The following is an 18959-nucleotide window of genomic DNA, read 5'->3' as shown; positions in this document are numbered from 1 at the left end:
TTGTCGTATGAGTGCCGTAGTCACCTTCCTTCTAAACTACTGCGCCCTAATCCTCCCTGGTTGAGTTCCACATTCGCTGTACTCTGCTACAATTAATGGGTCAAGACTTGTATCTTTATACAACATCACAACATCAACACAAAACCTCTGCTGTAGCAGGCACATCACTGATGGATACAGTAAAGTCATAATGTAAGTCATAGCAAGCAATCATCAGTACACCACTACATCTACAGTATATATTTCATATAAACATTATAACCTAAATACAACTCTTGGCTGTTGATTGCTTGATTACTGATCCTTGCTAGCTATTTTTCGACTATAAATTATTCGTTTGTGTCCAGATATTACAAACAGGGTGGGTAAAATAAGTGTTGGTGAATGAATCGTGTTGGTGAATGAATCCCCATTATCCACGAGTCAAAGCATAGTTCACAGATAACTAGTGCTGTTAACCAGGTATACGTTCCTACCTACTTGGTGCCATGATTTGTCATTTATCTAAGTAGTACCAAATAGACTGATGACAGTTACAAGCTTTGATATTGGGATTCTCTTTGATTTGCTTCTTTGATTCTTTGAGATCGCTGTCATAATATCGCGCATGCAGTAAACCTCTTGCTTTATAATTTTATTGATTACATCATTAATGATGTCATAGAATGGCGCACGTGAATTACGTCATGAATTACATTATCAGTGATTTTGCATGTGGTGAGCATGTGGTGAAAGATGGCTGTGAGAGTTCTGTGAGAGAGTAGTAGTTTTCTTCTGAGGTAAACATGATCTTGTACAGCACGGCACAGCACGGCAAAGTCCACACTTACATCTTCTCTCCTTTTGGTTAGGCTTTAAGACCCGCCCTATTCGAATGTCCCCTAAGCTAATTTACCCCGGCTTTAAAATACTTTAAAAATCCATATCTCATGAACTCGTAAGTACCATGACATCATCGTACTGAGATTGTAACAAAAGATTTTTTAAAGATCTTTCATTAAAAGGTCGTTATACGATAACTTTGCATCTCAAGTGCATGTTGACAATCACCACAGTCTGGGGACAGTGTTCATTATTTATGCATATAAACACGCCACAGTCACAGTCAACTGAATTCTTCTGTTTTGATATAATTATTCTGCAGGCATGTACACATAAATAATTGTACACATAAATAATGTTTCTATATGGTAACGTTGTAGTACATGTGTACTGCTCTACTGCTCTTTAACATTCTTTGAGCTGAAGCATCGCTTTTTCATGTAGTGTGTGTATACTGCTCTGTATACTACGTTCTTTGAGCTGAAGCATCTGTTTTAGCTTTTTCATGTTAATAATTAATAACATTAGTGAACATGCGTCCATTGTCATTGTTGCTATGTAGTATATCTGATGAAAATGTTGGCATAGCGACTGAGCCACGCCTCCACACACTTTGTCTGTACATAATTATGTACTGAAAATAATCATCAACATAATACAATTACTGTTAGACGAAGTCAATACTTTGCACTACCTCATTAACGCTCACGGTAAACAGAAATAAGAGTAAAAACAAAAAAACAACAACAAAACTTGATACTTACCGAAAATACATCCGACCGCTCGCTTCCCTGCTTTGTATATGCAATCAGTAATGTTTAATATATATTCTTGTGTTGTTATAGACAGAACACTGTTGCTTCCTTGTCTATTGTTGCTATGTAGTATATCTGTGAGTTTGCCATCGAAAATGTTGGCATAGCGACTGTGTCTTATGTACTGAAAATATATCACTAAAATCCACTAAAATCCAGACATGTGGAATGGAACACAGTTGAACAAATTTTTTACCCCACGAAACTTACGGTATGTATGTACAGTAAGTGAACCCATACAGTACGTGAACCCATGCATTTGGCAACATGAACTCTGCACATGCAATTAGTAGTATGGACCGTCTGACAACCATCAGATGGTTTTGGGCCTCATCAGCATAGTGTAGCAAAACACAGCTGGAAAGCGGAAGCACAGCAGCGTTGTTAGACACACCCCATACAAGCGAGTGGAGCTGTTATTATGTCACATGCAGCTAAGTCCCTAGCAACAGCAATCACTCTAAATGTGCGTGGGCGTTATGGGGACAGTTTTGCTCGTTTTTGTATCGAAATTTTTAGTCACGTAGCTATCAAAATTGAATGTTTCCAAGCCCGTCTTGTGAAGTAGCTTACTCTTGGTCTTCAAAAACAATTTTCAAAGTTCTTCTGGTAGTAGAGTCAGGGTGTAACTTTGGCTAGGAAGAAGATATAGGGAGGCAAGCTTGGAGTCTACTGAGTCTACTGAAGCCACGTGTGGATGTGTAAACTTTACTAGGTAGCATGCATGCCAGAGAGGTTTTCTTTTCGGAGCTGGTGTGATTTGGTTCAAAGAGTAGTGAATAAATTTTAACTAATAAATTATGGGCTTAGCGACAAAGTTCTCCCGGTGCACCCAAGAAAAAACAGTAATTATTATCATAAATTGAAGGACAAAGTCAGGTTATATACTTTCGAAACAAAGGTCGATTATTATACGCCGACCATATTATATACTTTGTGGGCAGGCTGACCTCCACGAAATGTTAACGTAGGCGTGGCTTATCAGAACGTAGGAATGCCGTACAGCCACGAATGTATTAAAGTTTGATGTAGCCGTCATATCATAGTGGTAATTTTCAAAAATGTACTGTGCCTACTGCTATGTAGGTACCAGCATTGCAGCATTGAGCTGCTCTTTCACGTGGTATCCACGTGGTATCTTTAATATGCTGCCTCGAGGTACGCTTTGTACAGAAATATCGAAAGAAAGGTCCAACTCAGTGAGCTGCTAGACAGTGAGAATATGGCAGTGACTGAGATCATAGCCTGTAGCCTGAGGAAGAAATGGACAAAGTTCCTGAATCTGTCCTGAATCTGGTAAGTAGCATCTGCAGCACCATGAGCCATGAAGAAAACATTTCCCGGGAAAAGGGCGTCTGCCGATACGACAAGTTTCTACAGGCCAGTTCGGCGACAAAACGTTTTCCAATTGGGCTTCGTCATCATTTACTTGTAATGTAGAACTGTCTGAAGAGCCCCACGAGTCAGAGACGGGAAGTGGGTCAGGTAAGGTCAACTGTGGGTGTTGGTGAGAGTCGTCACGTGTTCACGTGTACCAGATTGAAGATTGAACCTCTTCATCCAGATCTGGGGTTTGATCAGAGCTGGTTGTGTTTTGCAGGCTTGATTCTTATTCGTGCATTTGTCTAGGCTTACACGAGTACCTGCAGTAGGGGGACCGAGTCTGAGTCAAGTACAGGGTAGTGGTTCAATTCTTCTTACCTATTGCGGGTGTTTGTAAAGCGATTCCTAGAGCAGTGGGTTTCGTCATTGTTTAAGTACCATCAAGTTTCACTTCGATTTTGGTAGGGAAGCATTCAAAAACACAGAAAGCCAGTGAATTTCAAAATTGGCTACGATTCTATTGTGTGCCTATTCTTCAAGCTGAAATGTTGAAGGACCCTTACGTTCATTTCGAATGGGGAAAGTGGCGGATCAGCTCCTACATTCTCTTCAAGATAAGCTATTAGTCAGAAACTTTTCCTGGAAGCAATGTACATAAACATGTGGATGAAATAAGCACTGAAGATACGCAATTTGATTAGAGGCTGTTGATTAGAGGCTGTGTGTTTACCATCAAGCGATTCACTCTGTAACATCATTCCTGTAATGTCTTGTAATCAATAACTTAAATAATTAGAACTCTGATAGATATAAAACGTGCACAAATATTTATACAAAAACAGAACAGTAAGAATGTTCCAGAATAAGAAGTTACTAGATTAAACTAGTACAAGACTAAGTATTTACTACTAACATCTAGAAGGTTCTACATGTATTAATATCCTGTTTACAAGTCCAAGGTTCTGGTGATTTCCTAAACCACATTACCAGATTACCACATTCCTCCCCCTTTAAGTAGGAGGGTACATTAAGCGTTCGACTGGGCGGCGATCTCGTCTTGGGTAGGTCTTTCGCTGAAGTGGTGAATTGCGAGGTGATTCGATCGATGATTCACTTCCAGTCATTTCAGCTCTACTTGTGAAATACTCGAATGGGTTTTCTTCTTCTGTGTCTGCAAACTGACGGTCACGCATCTGATCGATGTGTCTGACAACAACGTTCCCATTCGACAGCTTAACTTTATACATAGTCGGTCCAAGTATACTTGCAATCACCCCTGACATCCATTTCTTCGATGAGAGATAGTCTCTCACAGTGACAGTTTGTCCCAATGTGAATGACCTCAATTTGGAGTGCTGGTCATGGTATTTCTTCTGTTCAAGTTGCTTGTCCTGCACAGTGGTTGCTACATCCGGTTTGAGCAGATCGAGTTTGGTACGGAATTTCCTTTGTAAAAAGAGTTCACTTGGTGAACGACCAGTAGTTGCATGCAGAGTTGCTCGATACCTTCCCAAAAATGTACTGAGTCTAGTGATTAGAGTGTGTCCATCATTTTCACTAGCTCGCATGGCATTCTTAAATGTCTGCACGAATCTCTCGGCCAAACCATTTGTTGATGGGTGATAAGGCGCACTCCTTATGTGCTTGATATCTTGCTGTTTCATTGCTGTTTCGAATTCCTGTGAGGTAAACTGAGGGCCATTGTCTGAGACGAGTTGTTCGGGTAGACCATATCTTGAAAAGAATGTAAAGAGAGCTTCAATGGTCTTTTCAGCAGTAGTGCTTGACATTATGATTACTTCAGGCCACTTTGAGTGTGCGTCCACGATTATTAAGAACATCTTTCCTTGAAAGGGTCCAGCAAAGTCAATGTGGATTCGTTTTAGTGGTGCCGTAGGCCATTGCCATATGTGCAAAGGTGCTGAGGGGGGATTTGGTTTGTGTTCCTGACACGGTTTACAGGACTTAGATTGACTTTCAATGTCTTGATCTATTCCTTTCCACCACATATAACTTCTGGCGAGGGCCTTCATTCTCTGAATTCCTGAATGGCCTTCATGCAGAGTTTTGAGCACTTGTGCTTGGAGAGATTTTGGAACGATTACTCTGATTCCCCATAGTAGGCAGTCAGCCTCAATAGATATTTCATCTTTTTTAGAGTAGTAGTGTTTGAGCTCGTCTGGGACTTGAGTTGGCCATCCATCTCTTGTGTATCTTAGCACTTTGCTGAGAATTGGGTCCAACTTTGTGGCTTGTTGAACATCCTTGGAGGTTACTGGCAAAGACAGAATTTGAGAAATGTTGAAAATACGCACTCCTTCTCCTCCCACATCAGAATCCTGCATCACTGGTAAGGGTAGCCTGGAGAGACCGTCCGCATTGCTGTGAGATTCTGTTGGTTTATACTGTATCTCGTAGTTGTACGCCGAGAGCAAGAGTGCCCATCTCTGTAGTCGTGCAGCGGCCAATGTGGGAATTCCTTTCTTGGCTCCGAAAATCGCAGTGAGTGGCTTGTGGTCAGTTATCAGGGTGAATTTCCTGCCATAGAGATATTGGTGAAATTTCTTGACACCGAATATAAGTGAAAGAGCTTCTTTTTCAAGTTGAGAGTAATTCTTTTCACTTGGTGTGAGAGTGCGTGAAGCAAATGAAATTGGCTTCTCACTTCCATCTGGGAGAAGGTGTGAGATGACTGCTCCTATACCGTAGGCTGAAGCAGTAGGCTGAAGCATCTGCTGCCATTCGAAGGGGTAGCTCAGGATTGTAATGGGTGAGGACATCCGCTGAAACCAATTGATCCTTGGCGTCTTGAAATGCTTGAAATGCTCGTGAACAGGTCTCAGTCCATTCCCACCTCCTGTTAGCTTGCAGTAGCTGATTTAGTGGATGGAGCAGACTTGCCAGGTTGCATATGAATTTCCCATAGTAGTTGATTAGTCCTAGGAATGAACGTAATTCCTGGGTATTTGTTGGTTGAGGAGCATTGACTATTGCGTTGACCTTGTGTGAGAGTGCTCGAATGCCTTCCCTGTCAATCTGATGACCTAGATACTCCACAGAATTTGTCATAAACTTGCACTTGTCCTTCTTCAACCGAAAACCATGTTTTTCGAGTCTGGATAGCACTTCATTGAGGTTGTTCAGGTGGTCGTCCTCGCTATTGCCCGTCACCAGAATGTCATCAATGTAGCAAACAACATTAGGTACCCCTTGCAGAATAGTGTCCATAAGCCGTTGGAATATGGCTGGAGCAGAAGCAATGCCAAAAGGTAGACGTGTGTACTGATACAGGCCTTGATGCGTATTGATTGTGACATATTTTCTGGAGGACTCATCAAGTTGGAGTTGTAGGTAGGCTTGACGAAGATCCAGCTTAGTGAACTTGTGTCCATTTGCTAGAGTGGCGAACAAATCTTCAGGTTTGGGTAGTGGATATTGATCCACAGTGAGAACTTGATTTATGGTGACTTTATAATCTCCACATAACCGAATCTTTCCTTCAGGTTTTGGTACTGTCACAATAGGTGTAGCCCAATCACTAGAGTCAACTTTTTTAATGACTCCGTGCTTCTCAAGTCGATCTAATTCCTGTCCAACAGCATCCTTGAGAGCAAACGGCATTGGTCGGGGCTTGAAGAATTTTGGTGTCGCCTCTGCTTGCACATGGAGAGTAGCTTGCTGTGGTTGGATGGTTCCCAGTTCATCTTTGAATAAAGTGTCATGTCGATCCAGTAGTTCCTTGAGACCGAGTGAAGGATTTCTGACAGTGGCAATGCGCTGCCAGTTAAGTCGAATGTATTTCAACCAGTTTCTTCCAAAGAGATTAGGGCCATTTCCGGTAACTACAATCAGTGGTAGTTGTGCACTCTGTTTTTCGTAGGTCACGTTTACATTGAGCTGCCCAACAATCTTGAGTGGTTCATCAGTGTAGGTCTTGAGAATGAGAGTACTTTTCTTGGGTTTTAGCTTTGGAAGAATAGCTTTTCGAGTAACCTCTGAAATTATAGAGACGGCAGCTCCTGTATCAACTTCCATTGACAATGTTTTCCCTTCAATCTCCACTGAAACTTCAATAGGTGAAGTAGCAGCTGGTGTTGTGAGCTTCAAGTTGTAAAATTCTTCCGATTCTGAGTCGGTTTTTGTTGTCTCGTTAGTTTGAACAGTATTCGTGTGCTGGCTTCTGGCTGGCTGGTTCAATCCAGTTGGCTTGGGTTTGGAGTTCTTGGCTTGTTTGGATCTGCAAGCTGGAGCAATATGTCCTCGCTTCCCACACGCATGGCAAGTAGCGTCCTTGAATTTACAATCCCTGGCCGTGTGGTTGGATTTTCCACATCTGGAACAGGTGGTTGGTAGTTGAGCCATCCGCTGTTTTGGTCGAAAGTGTAGCTTCTTGATGCCATGCTCATGACTATTGACAAAAAGAGCATTCTTTGCTGCAGCTTCCATTGCCAAAGCTTGTTCAATAGCTTGAGTTAGAGTGAGGTCTCTCTCTGAGAGCAGTCGTCGACGAATTGAATCATCTCGTATGCCACAGACAAAACGATCTCGGAGAGCTTCATCGAGGTAAGCAGCAAATGCACAGTGTGTGGCAAGATTTCGGAGAGCAGCTTCATAGTCTGCGATAGATTCCCCTGCGGCTTGGTCGCGTTTGTGAAAGTGATGTCTTTCGACAATAACAGTCCTTTTTGGTTCAAAATGTAACTTCAGCCGATCAAAAATTTGCCTCAGTGTTTTGTCTTTGGGTGACGTTGGTGCGAATAGATCTCGGAGAGTAGAGTAGACAGTGGGTCCTACAACGCTCAGAAAAGTGGCTACTTTCTTGTCTTGTGCCACAGAGTTTGCGGAGAAATAAAGTTCCACTCGCTCGAGGTATGCAGTAATCGATTCTGCAGATGCGTTAAATTCATTGAGAGTTCCGAATTGAGCCGTTGCCATCTTCTGTGACTTTGGGATCCACAATCCTCGTCGCCAATTGTAATGTCTTGTAATCAATAACTTAAATAATTAGAACTCTGATAGATATAAAACGTGCACAAATATTTATACAAAAACAGAACAGTAAGAATGTTCCAGAATAAGAAGTTACTAGATTAAACTAGTACAAGACTAAGTATTTACTACTAACATCTAGAAGGTTCTACATGTATTAATATCCTGTTTACAAGTCCAAGGTTCTGGTGATTTCCTAAACCACATTACCAGATTACCACAATTCCCTTTCAAACAGTGTACCTGGAAGGCTGCATAGGTGGAGCACAGTCAGACTCAGTCTGTGTAATAGTACCTCCAATTTCATCATCTCAGTTTTCTTACGTTGTTACGAATGTTATTAAAGTATTGTTTCAAGTAAACTGTCGTTTCACTGTATGATTTGTGCGGTGGTATTATAAATTAGTGGTTGAATCCAGAGGTATGACAGGAAGTGATGTCATAAACAACTAAAGTGCTCTCTATTGGCTAATAAGTGTACCATGTCTGCTAGCCTTTGAACTACCTACTACACTAAGAGGTTTAGAACACCGTTTTTAGAACTAAAAAAGACAAGTAGCTATCCAGACTTTTTACACACAAAACATATTAAAAATCGTGGGCGTGGCTGCGTTTTAGCAATAATTAAAGGTCCCAGTCCTTAATATACCTGAGTATGAAACGGATGACGGAAGTGTTTGGCTAATTAGCGGAGTCGGAGGAAGATGAGGTCGTGTATTTATTGGCAAGCCTACCTGACTCTTTTGCTAGTTTTTTGAAGTACCTAACTAAGATGGACATGGTGTCAGAGCGACTACTTCATGAAGAACGGAAGGTGAAATTTAACCGTCGTACTAATTATATACATTTAATATTAGATCAGCATTAAGAATTATTATGATCAGCTTTGTTTGGTTATGAAGTAGGCTGTATTATAAGTATCTTTCTTCCTTACAGTATGTCAATATGGACAGCATCAAGGGAATTAATCTGAGGGCGCTATCAATCTCTCAAGCAATTAATGTGGCTACCTCACCACTATGGAGGTTTGAAGTGTTATGTAATAACAATAATTATTATGCCTCGGTGCGCATGCGCAAGCGAGGTATATGGTAGTGTGTTTGTGTGTAGAGGATGAATCAAGTGCAAGTAAGAGTTTCTATAGGCCTACTGAAAATATAGCACCTGAAACAGGTCAGTTTCAGACATGTATCAGCACATTTTCATGCATGAGTACGATTAGGCGATTAGGTACCAATGTACCTAATTGTGTCAAACATGCGTGTTTCATGCAACCATGCATGAAACTAGACTCACCAGCCAGCCAGCCCTTCCTCGGGGTAAGGGACTGGTGGATTGCCTATCTGAGAGTTGTGCCGTTACCTGAATCTGGTAATGACCAATCAGAGTGCAGTATCAATGTCATGTGACATTCTTACGCCCACAGTATTGCTTAGTTAATTTCTTTGTGGTAGAATGCATGATAATAACAAAATAATGGATGGGCAAGACTGTGCTAGTGCAAGATTAAGCGACCAAGCAGAGCTTATCAATCAAGCTGCAATTGAGACAACCACTTGTCTGGGGACTTGACAGTATAGCCTTCTACCACCAGTCTCAATGTTTCTTGGTTTCTCTGCCACAAACTAAGCTTATTTGTAATTGTGTAGCTATTTACAACCCACGCATATCAGACATTACAAAACACATGATGATGTCATACATGATGTCATGCAACTCCACCGGCACAACTCTCAGATAGGCAATCCACCAGTCCCTTACCCCGAGGAAGGATTTGGGACGCTTTACAGGTAGGAACAGTGCATAATTAGGTGTGAAACATGCATGACTGGAGCATGCATTAACTCATGCATGGTTAGTGCATGAACCGCGCATGGTTTTAGTGCATGTTTCATGCCCGGTTCATGCACGTTTCATGCATGAAATACCTGTTTTACACATGAAATGTAGATAGGATTATCGATCATGATAATTATAATTATACATACATGTCGGACAAAAGATTAATTAATAATTATACAGAGCCATTGTTTCTTTCGTTGTTACTTTGATCTAGATCTCCTCTCTTCGTTTGTAAGGTCTCGCATTAACTTATCAGCTGAGCAGTTAGGGTATTTTTCCAAGCAGTATTCTACAATGAAGTACGAAGTGTTAATACAAAATTTTATAAGCGAGCACTAACATTAACAGCAAGTAATTTAAACTACAGTGTATAGTGTATAATCATAGTCGCATTTGAGTGAGTTCGAGTTCCTTTAATGCATAATTATACTATTATTATGCACTTACTAAATACTGCTGACTAAATACTGCTGTTCTGATCCTTTGGTTGATACCCTTTGATGCTGAACTTGTGGCTAGCCTTACCATATCCCGATTAAACTCCGCATTAATCCAGTTGCAGTCAATTTACTGCCCTGCTCTTTACTGTCCAAGTCAACGAAGGACACGTACACCCCATATTGCGGCACAAGTTCTTTCTTCTATAATACAAAGTGCCATACAGCATGTAACATATTAAATGCACCCTGTATGCATGCAAATAGGTAAGTCCTATAATTATTATTATACTTATAACAGTACATTAATTTGATGGTTCATGAATACAATACTCAGCTTACTCCATCTCTACCATCTCCAGCTGTGAAGACAGATTGCTCGAGGGCTAAGTCGCTTGATGATAGCTCGTAAGTGTACCCTTCTTTGGCAGTCACTTTCTTGATGGTCTGTTCACCCCCGCTACTCGTAGTTTCAGGCACTAGGCTTCGTGGGCATGTAGAACCTGATATCTGAAGAACACACAAAAAAGTGTGATATACACCATTGCATTCATACAGGCTTTACCTTGTTGTTGTAGTTGCAAAGCAGTCACTTTCTTGATGGTCTGTTCACCTCCGCTACTCGTAGTTTCAGGCACTAGACTTCGTGGGCGTGTAGAACCTGATACCTGAAAAACACCCAAAAAAGTATGAATTTATTTAAATTCATACAGGCTTTACCTTGTTGTTGTAGTTAGTGGCATGTGTCATCTGTAATAGTGTGTATGTGTAATAGTGTGTATGTAATAGTGTGTATGTGTTCACGTTACCAATTATTTTTTACACTTGCTTTAAATCCCAAGGTTTCCTAAGGTTTCCTTCAATTCCTCAATATTCTTGCGCCTCCTATTTTGAAACGCTGTAAAATTTGGCTCCTGCATGATCCAGAGTCAATAATTATGACATACATAATTATTATAAACACATTCATGCATACGTACCTCGCTATCACTCTCTAAGGTGGCTAGATCGCCATCCATCCTAAAGTACCCTATCATACATCCTACCACGTCCTACACTGAATTGTTCATCCATATATACAAGAAGGATCATTTACAACTTGGAACATTCACGACCTTGAGACTCTATTAAAGTGAGCATAATCACACAATTAAATAAATGAACGAGCTAACAACACTTGTTTAATTGTCTTCACTTCCGATACGCAATCCTCCAACAATTCACTTTTAAACTTCCCGGACGTGATCAGGGACTCAACGAACTTGTTGGTTCGAATTTCATCTGGTTCCGTTCTCCATTTTCGTGAGTGGTACGAGCTAGAGCTGGTGCTGGTATTCAATACAAAACTTGATTAGGGTGTTCTACAAGTGTTCATTGTGGTTCAATCCTTTTGGACACGCAAACCCTCACCAGGGTTACTCATTCTACTGCTCATTCTACCATTATACATCCATTCTATATATACCCTACCATTATACATCTATCTACAGCCATGAATGAATAGAATGGCTGTAGAATTATATTATACATCCATTCTACTGAAATTCTATGGCTCATTCCATTGCCCATTCTAGTAGAATGGTCGGTGTGATTCGATCCCTAACTCTCAGCACAAGCAAACACTTGGTGAGTGTGTTCTACAGGGTGTTCGGTGTGTTTCGATCCCTCCGAACTTCTTAGAACTATACTATACTATATATTTGAGGTTCAAAGGAGTGAAAACACATTCTTTACAAAAATATACATGCACTCTGCTATTGCTTTCTTAAGTCCAAACGGTTCCAACTACAAAATCCACCCTCCTCAATGTCATACCCGTCACGTCTAAGTTCTCCGTTTGTGAGTTGAGTTACACAGACTCTCTCTTCACCCTCCAAGAGGGGGTTTCCATGTACACAGTCCGTTCTTTCTGCAATTTCACCGAGCGCCACTCTTACCATGTCTTGGAGAAGAATCACTATAAGAATCACTATAAAAAAAAGATAAACCCATTAGATAGAAAATGGCATTCTTCGAGCTCTTTGAATGTCCACACTGGCATGTAATACGTGGCAAAATCACATTGTTTGAATATTTTTTGGTGCACTGGGTTTGTGGAGGCGAACACAATTGTGAAGGACACAGATCTACTCCACCCATCCTACAGTTCTCATTCTGATAACAACAAAACAATGTACACACTAAACAAAACAAAACAATACAAGCTATATAACTAAATTATAAACAAAACTATGTACACACTAAAAGCTAACTATAGTTCAATGATCACTTTCTCATCTGCCGAATGAGAGTCTTTACTTTATCTTGAATTTGCTGGAGGCTTCTTCCGGAGAAGTTGCCCCCTTTTTGGTGTTCTCTCAGGAAAGCGCCTGCTCTGTCTGAGCTTGGTGGTTTTGCATCTTTACTTGGTTGAAAGTAATCGCTGATAAGTGTGTTCTCTGATTCGGTGAAAAACCTCCTCTTTTTTGATGGTGGTTCCTTTTCTGCCTGGTTAAGTGAGGTAATATCCTCTCTGAGGTGTCCTGGTTTTTGTCAGTAGAGCAGGGTCTTCCTGACCTTCCGTATGAAACAAGTATAATTATTTTCAAGAAAATCGAGAGCTGGGGGTGAAGGTGTCACTGTAAAGTAAATTGATTAAGCATTAAGCACTGGTATAATTGATTTAAAGTTTGTGCGGCATGACGTAGAGTACTATAATCTATATCACTCACCAATTTGTAGAGAAGAACTGTGAACTGACATTTTGTTTGCCTTGTCCTTGTGCAGTTGCAGCTTGTCATCTAGAATTTTTATGCAATCCCTGCTCTCTTTTAAATCAGTGATGCTTTCGTTCAGCTTGCGCTCAAGATCTCTATCCTAAAGGCCTTTCCGCACTAGAGTCAGTTACAATTCGCATTGAATGCGCATCTGCTCAAACCAGTTACAATGCGCATTGATAGTGTCCGCACTTGTATCATGCCACGCCTATTTTACGTTGTATCCTAGGCGATCAATTTTGCAAGCAACAACTGCAAACAGCAATGAATCAACTTGTTCTCTGCTTTGTTTTTATGCTGGCAGCCTGCCTTACCATGTATAGGACCAACCGCCTTCGACAACAACGTGGTAGATCTAGTAGGCTTAAATTGAAGCATCAGGCTAGGACGAGGAGAACTTCCCACAGGAGAAGAATCAGCAAGTAAGCAAGTAACTGTTTTATTATACAGGTATTTAGTATAATTACCTAGGTAGTATTATGTGAAGCTGATTCACAAACACTATTATTATAGGATGATGATAATTGGCATGGTCCGGTCCCCTTCAACCCGAACTGTGTGGAGTAAGCCACGGAGTACACACTGGTGGGATTCTGTGAAGGCAGGGCTATATGGAGACGAGTGGTGGAAGGAGAATTTGCGTATGTCAAAACAAACATTTGACACTGTTTGCATGAAATTACGTACCCGTATGAGATCTCCGGTTGGTGTAGATAAACGTGTAGCAGTTACCTTATGGAGATTAGCAACAAAATAATATTGAGTACAGAACTTTATCACAATTATTCGGTATCGGTCGTTCTACAGTAGGTGAAATATTAATCGAAACATGTCAAGCTATTGCTAAGTTATTACCACAGTATGTAAAAATTCCACGAGGAGATAGTATGAAGGATGTAGTGCAAGGATTTGAGGATTACTGGGGATTCCCTCAAACGGCTGGAGCTATTGATGGATCACATATACCTATGATTAAACCTAAAGAAAGTGCATCAGACTATTATAATCGCAAAGGATACTACTCTATACTCGTTCAAGGTCTCGTAGATTACCGTGGATTATTTTTAGATGTGTATATAGGTTGGCCTGGAAAAGTGCATGATGCTCGTGTGTTTGTTAATTCATCTGTGTATCAAAACGGCATTAGTGGGGAAGAAATTACATGGTGTGGACGTACCACTAGTAATTCTTGGAGACCCAGCATACCCTCTTCTACCGTGGTTGATGAAACCTTTTGCTGAGACAGAAAACATAACAAGGCAACAAAAGCATTATAATTATAGGCAAAGTGGAGCTAGGATGGTAGTTGAGAATGCGTTTGGTCGTTTGAAGGGAAGATGGAGATGTTTGCTGAAGAGAATGGATTGTGATCTGGTCAATGTTTGTGATGTTGTTGCTTCTTGTATCGTTCTACATAATATCTGTGAAATCTATGGTGATAATTGCTTAGAGGAATGGACGCGTCACGAGGAACCTTCTAGTATGTTCTCGTCGTCATCACATCCCACTCCTGGTACACTCGATTCATCTATCATCCGAGAAGCAATAACGAAGCATCTATCAATGTAATCTTTCTGTTATAAAAGCTATTAAGTATATCACATGTTCACCATTCATCTAATTATTATGATCACTATAATTATATATAATTATACGTTCATCAGTTCAACATTGAGTAACTGTCATACATGATTGTGTTTAACACTATAATAATAACATTGACTGCATGTTTATAAGTAAAGCCGTGATGTTAATTATGGTATGGATATAATTATAACTGTTATAATGATTGGTTAATGCCAACAACAAGTTAAGGGTCAGTAGTAGGGGGATAATCACTGATAGGGGGAAAGGCTTGAGATGGGTCGTAAGTTGGAGATGGTGGTGGATATGAAGGTGGTAAATAGCTGGTGCTGGAGTGAGGAAATGATGGAGGACTAACCATATTCATCATCTGGGTCATGAAACCCATCATCATGGTTTGCATTCGTTTTTCATGCTTTCGTTCCTCTTGCCTCCTTTTTTCTTCTATCTCTGCCTCCAGCTTCATTCGCTTTAGTTCCATCTCTTCTGCCTTCTCCTCCATATCACAAATAATTGTGGTAAGCTCTGAAGAAGTGCTAGACTTAGTGGAGCGTTTTCTTTTTAGTGCTATATACAATCAAATTAATTTTGTTAGGACAAACGATGTTATAATTGATATTCAAACACCTTTGTTTCTCTCCGTAGCAGGTATTGGAGTGGGCATAGGATTAAGTGAACCTCGATTGTCTGCTGATTCGATTACCGGATTGTCACTAGCTCCTCCCCCTCCACCTGCTGTATCTTCACCGTGGTGATCTTTTACAGGCAAAATAATAATATAGGCAACTAGAGAGAAAACATTTACCTTCTTCAGTGTCAGCTGGCGAATGTTGTGATTGCAACACACTCCAATCAACACATCCTACATAACAATTAAGCAATGAGCAGTTAAGTACTAATTCCACCAACTGCATGGGACCGACTAGCATTCAGTTTCCTCACTAGCATTAAATTGTTCCCTTACCATCAGTATCGTCAGTATTGCTGCTGCTCTCAAGCAAAGTTGGAGGTGTCGATGCTGCTCTTGTGCCAAGGATGGCATCAATTTCCTCATAAAAAGGGCAGGTTGACCTGCCCTGACCAGTGACTCGACTTTAACCTGCATATTATTATTAGCTGTAATTATATTATAGCCTATACTATTGTACCTTTCTATACTTTTGGGTGAGGTTCTTTATTTTAGTTCTACACTGCTCCCAGGTCCAGTTGTATCCAAGGTCTTGGAGATCTCTAGATACTTTCAGGAAGATGTCTCTGTTTCTCTTTACAGAGTCTAGCTTGCTCTGGACATCTGTTTGGCCCCATATATTAATGAGAGCGCGTGTAGCCTAGCTGTCCCAACCACAAGCACTGCTCTTCCTCTTCTGCTGCATCTCCATGGCCATGTCTGCCTAATCTAGTAGATCTATAGCTAGCTAGAGCACCTGCACCTGCAAGGCTGCATAGAGAGAGAAATCATGGTTAGACACACGCACACATACAAGCATACACAAACACTCCCGTACACACACACACACGCACACGCACACACACATACATACACAAACACACACACCCACACCCACACACGCACACACACACACACATGCGCGCACGCAAACACACACATACGTACGCAAACACACACACACACACACACACAGAGTGAGAACATTCGTACCACTGCCGTTTTCAAAGCCTTGCCATTATAATTAGCGTTTTTGAAGTACAGAAGTTTGAAGTACAGAAGTTTTATTTTGGCAGCGCATGTGCACTAACATCCTTGTTGCGACCAAGCTTTCAATTATGATTATATATAATTGTATGCTATACAATATCAGAGTACATACCTCTCCACCCCTCCTCTCTACTGCAGCATCATCTTTGGGCAGTGGGTGGTTCTTCTCGGACATACCGTTTCACTTTGGCACCGATAAAATATCCTGGCCTTTTGTCAACAGAATTTCATAGACGTCGGTCATGTGAACGGAAATTGTCCAGCGACCGACTGTTATTATAACAATTCCAGGAAATGCAGCATAGCACAAATGCAGCATAGCACGCCCTTGATCTCAGATACTGGGTAAATATTTTGCAGCGCTAACACCACACTCACATCATACTTGTCCTCCTCTACCAGGTACTATAATTATGCACAAGACCATCGTGAAGATGCAACATCAATGTCAATGTGACCGATCATAATAAGTCTTCAACGCTGAACGTCAATTCCTGAGAGCAATCTCACAAAGCAAGTCAAGACCAGGATTGTCTCTTTGCAGCTGAGCTGACCCATTATCGTATGTAAATTATCCTCTGAGGTTGATTAAATAAGCGATATATAAGTCTAGTGCAAGCTTCACCATAGAAGACTTTGTATGAGGGTCAACGGTTCACTTGAACTAGCAGCTGTATATAGCAGCTGTATAACACAGCTGTTAATATAAAATAGATTGGTCAATTCAATACTGACACCTCGATAAATAAATATGTTTTTGCTTTCTATTCTTTGTTTTATATTTATTCATCTTTTTAGAGTTTTGCCACAAGACCTATGATGGATTCGGACCGGATAGAACAGCACCTCGTACTGACAGTTTACCGGTAAGCCATCTATCATCGAAAGTTTGAGAGCCCTGATACTACTCCGGAAGTTACCCACGGTGCCCAAGTCACCAAGCACGAGAGCACAGGTCTGCATCGTCCACTCCTTGTTGCGCTTGGTACGTCCCATCGCCCTTGCCAATGGTTCGTATTTCCCCACTTTCTCGCATTGCCGCTCTGTGATGGCTACGTCTGCTATTGTAACAGTTTGGCTATGTGAGTTCCTAACAACCAGATGGTCTGAGAGTATTGCTATCTAGGATCGTTCTCCACCTTTTGTTACATTAAAGAATGTAGGATATGAATAACAAAATTGTTACTGAAGTTACCCACGGTGCCAAGCATGAGAGCGCAAGTCTGCACCATCCACTCCTTGTTGCACTTGGTACGTCCCATCGCTCTTGCCAATGGTTCGTATTTCTCACATTGCCGCTCTGCGATGGACAGCTCCCAGGTGCAGGCTATGTCTGCTGTTGTAACAGTTTGGCTATATTATGACAATCAGATGGTCTGAGAGTATCGCTATCCAGACTCGTTCTGCACCTTTTGTTACGTTATTTATAACAATATTTTGTTACATCAGACATGTGCCTTTGGAATGCATGCAAAAGTATGCTACGTACAATTATATCAAGTTGATTCAACGAATAAACTCGACTATGCACATGCGTGTGTATAGTATGTATAATTATTGCATGCAACTATTTTGTTACTTCAGGGACATTAATATGCTTGCAGAAGGCGATTATATGAATAACAAATATTTTGTTACATCAGACATGTGCCTTAGTAAGAATACAAAAAGTGCAAAAAGTATGCTACAAATAATTATATCAAGTTGATTCAATTAGACTATGCACATGTGTGTGTATAGTATGTATATTGCATGCAACTATTTTGTTACTTCAGTGACATTAACCCTTTAACCGTCGGATTCTTAATTAACAGTGAAGTGAAATGTCTGTAATTCTCTATCGGGTTTCCAGAGCAATAAAATGCCTAGCAACCAATACCTAGTCTCATGGCACTCTTGTCATGAGGTCATTTCACAATGGAATGTTGATTGCTCACAAAACCAATGGAATGTAATCAAATCGGTGACCTTACATCTCCACGTATTTGTTAATAATACGCACAAAGCGTCAAGCGCTATAATTATTTTAAAGAAAGACCATAGATAGTACTATCTATGGAAAGACCTGCTGCAATGGATTTGTGTGGATTTGTGTTTGGCATGGTGCTAACACTGTGCAGAGAAGAGAATTCTATACAATCCTAGAGCTGCTCAATTTGTTCCAGTACTGAGACGTTTCATGAGTGACTTCTTCAAGCAAGAAGATATAGACCGTGTTCTACCTGCAGCTCACACTCCTGGAGACAGCAGCCCTAGTAGCTATGTGTGTAGGAAATGTTTCAGAGCCTTGGAGTCGTATGTTAAGGCTACGAATACCCTTCAAGAGAATGTGTTGAAGGTGGGAAACAAGCTGATGCAAGACCTGACTCACAAGAAATGAAAGGTTGTCAACAAGGTAGGAATGTATATAAAGTAAAAACAAAATCAAAAATCATAGATTGCGAGTTGTCCACACCTACAAGGAAACGTACAAGTGATGGTGGGTCGTTACTAGCTAAGCGCAGAAGGCAAATCGTATGCACCCTCAAGGCAGTTCTCTTGTCACGGTAAATACACATAACATGTAGAAAACGTGTGTAAATTATATAGGTGGTCGAGAAACGTGCCGACCGGAAACCAAATATACGACGGCTTTCTCACTCACTGAAGCGTCTTGGGCGTAGTGACGAAGGGA

The 18959-nt window shown here is 40.9% G+C and overlaps 3 protein-coding genes and 1 long non-coding RNA gene across 4 annotated transcripts in view; 1 reads left to right on the top strand and 3 right to left on the bottom strand.

Annotated features, from left to right (window-relative positions):
- The window catches only part of LOC135337858 (dual specificity protein phosphatase 6-like), a 51260-nt gene extending 40324 nt beyond the window's left edge, over positions 1-10936 (top strand). Inside the window, exon 13 of the mRNA XM_064533883.1 lies at positions 10902-10936. Coding sequence (XP_064389953.1) covers positions 10902-10921 — 20 coding nt within the window. The 3' untranslated portion in view covers positions 10922-10936. The remainder of the gene's footprint in view (positions 1-10901) is intronic.
- Positions 5473-8334, bottom strand: LOC135337852 (uncharacterized protein K02A2.6-like). The gene has a single exon (XM_064533860.1). It carries the CDS (start codon positions 7893-7895, stop codon positions 5622-5624), a length of 2274 nt encoding a protein of 757 aa, XP_064389930.1. The 5' UTR covers positions 7896-8334; the 3' UTR covers positions 5473-5621.
- Positions 9916-12390, bottom strand: LOC135337901 (uncharacterized). Its single transcript, XR_010395352.1, has 6 exons — positions 11209-12390; positions 10949-11142; positions 10794-10896; positions 10571-10738; positions 10239-10432; positions 9916-10080 (listed from the first exon to the last, which is right to left on the bottom strand). It is a non-coding gene; the product is annotated as an uncharacterized LOC135337901 (long non-coding RNA).
- Positions 12391-14158: 1768 nt separating this feature from the next.
- Positions 14159-15661, bottom strand: LOC135337883 (uncharacterized). The gene is made up of 4 exons (XM_064533902.1): positions 15533-15661; positions 15374-15430; positions 15196-15324; positions 14159-15135 (listed from the first exon to the last, which is right to left on the bottom strand). The coding sequence occupies exons 3-4, from the start codon at positions 15230-15232 to the stop codon at positions 14795-14797; spliced, it is 378 nt and encodes a 125-aa protein (XP_064389972.1). The 5' UTR covers positions 15233-15324; positions 15374-15430; positions 15533-15661; the 3' UTR covers positions 14159-14794.
- Between the last annotated feature and the right edge of the window lie 3298 nt (positions 15662-18959).

This window comes from Halichondria panicea, chromosome 1, assembly GCF_963675165.1.
Source record: "Halichondria panicea chromosome 1, odHalPani1.1, whole genome shotgun sequence".
NCBI lineage: Eukaryota > Metazoa > Porifera > Demospongiae > Suberitida > Halichondriidae > Halichondria > Halichondria panicea.
This window is presented reverse-complemented; position numbering and strand designations above follow the sequence as displayed.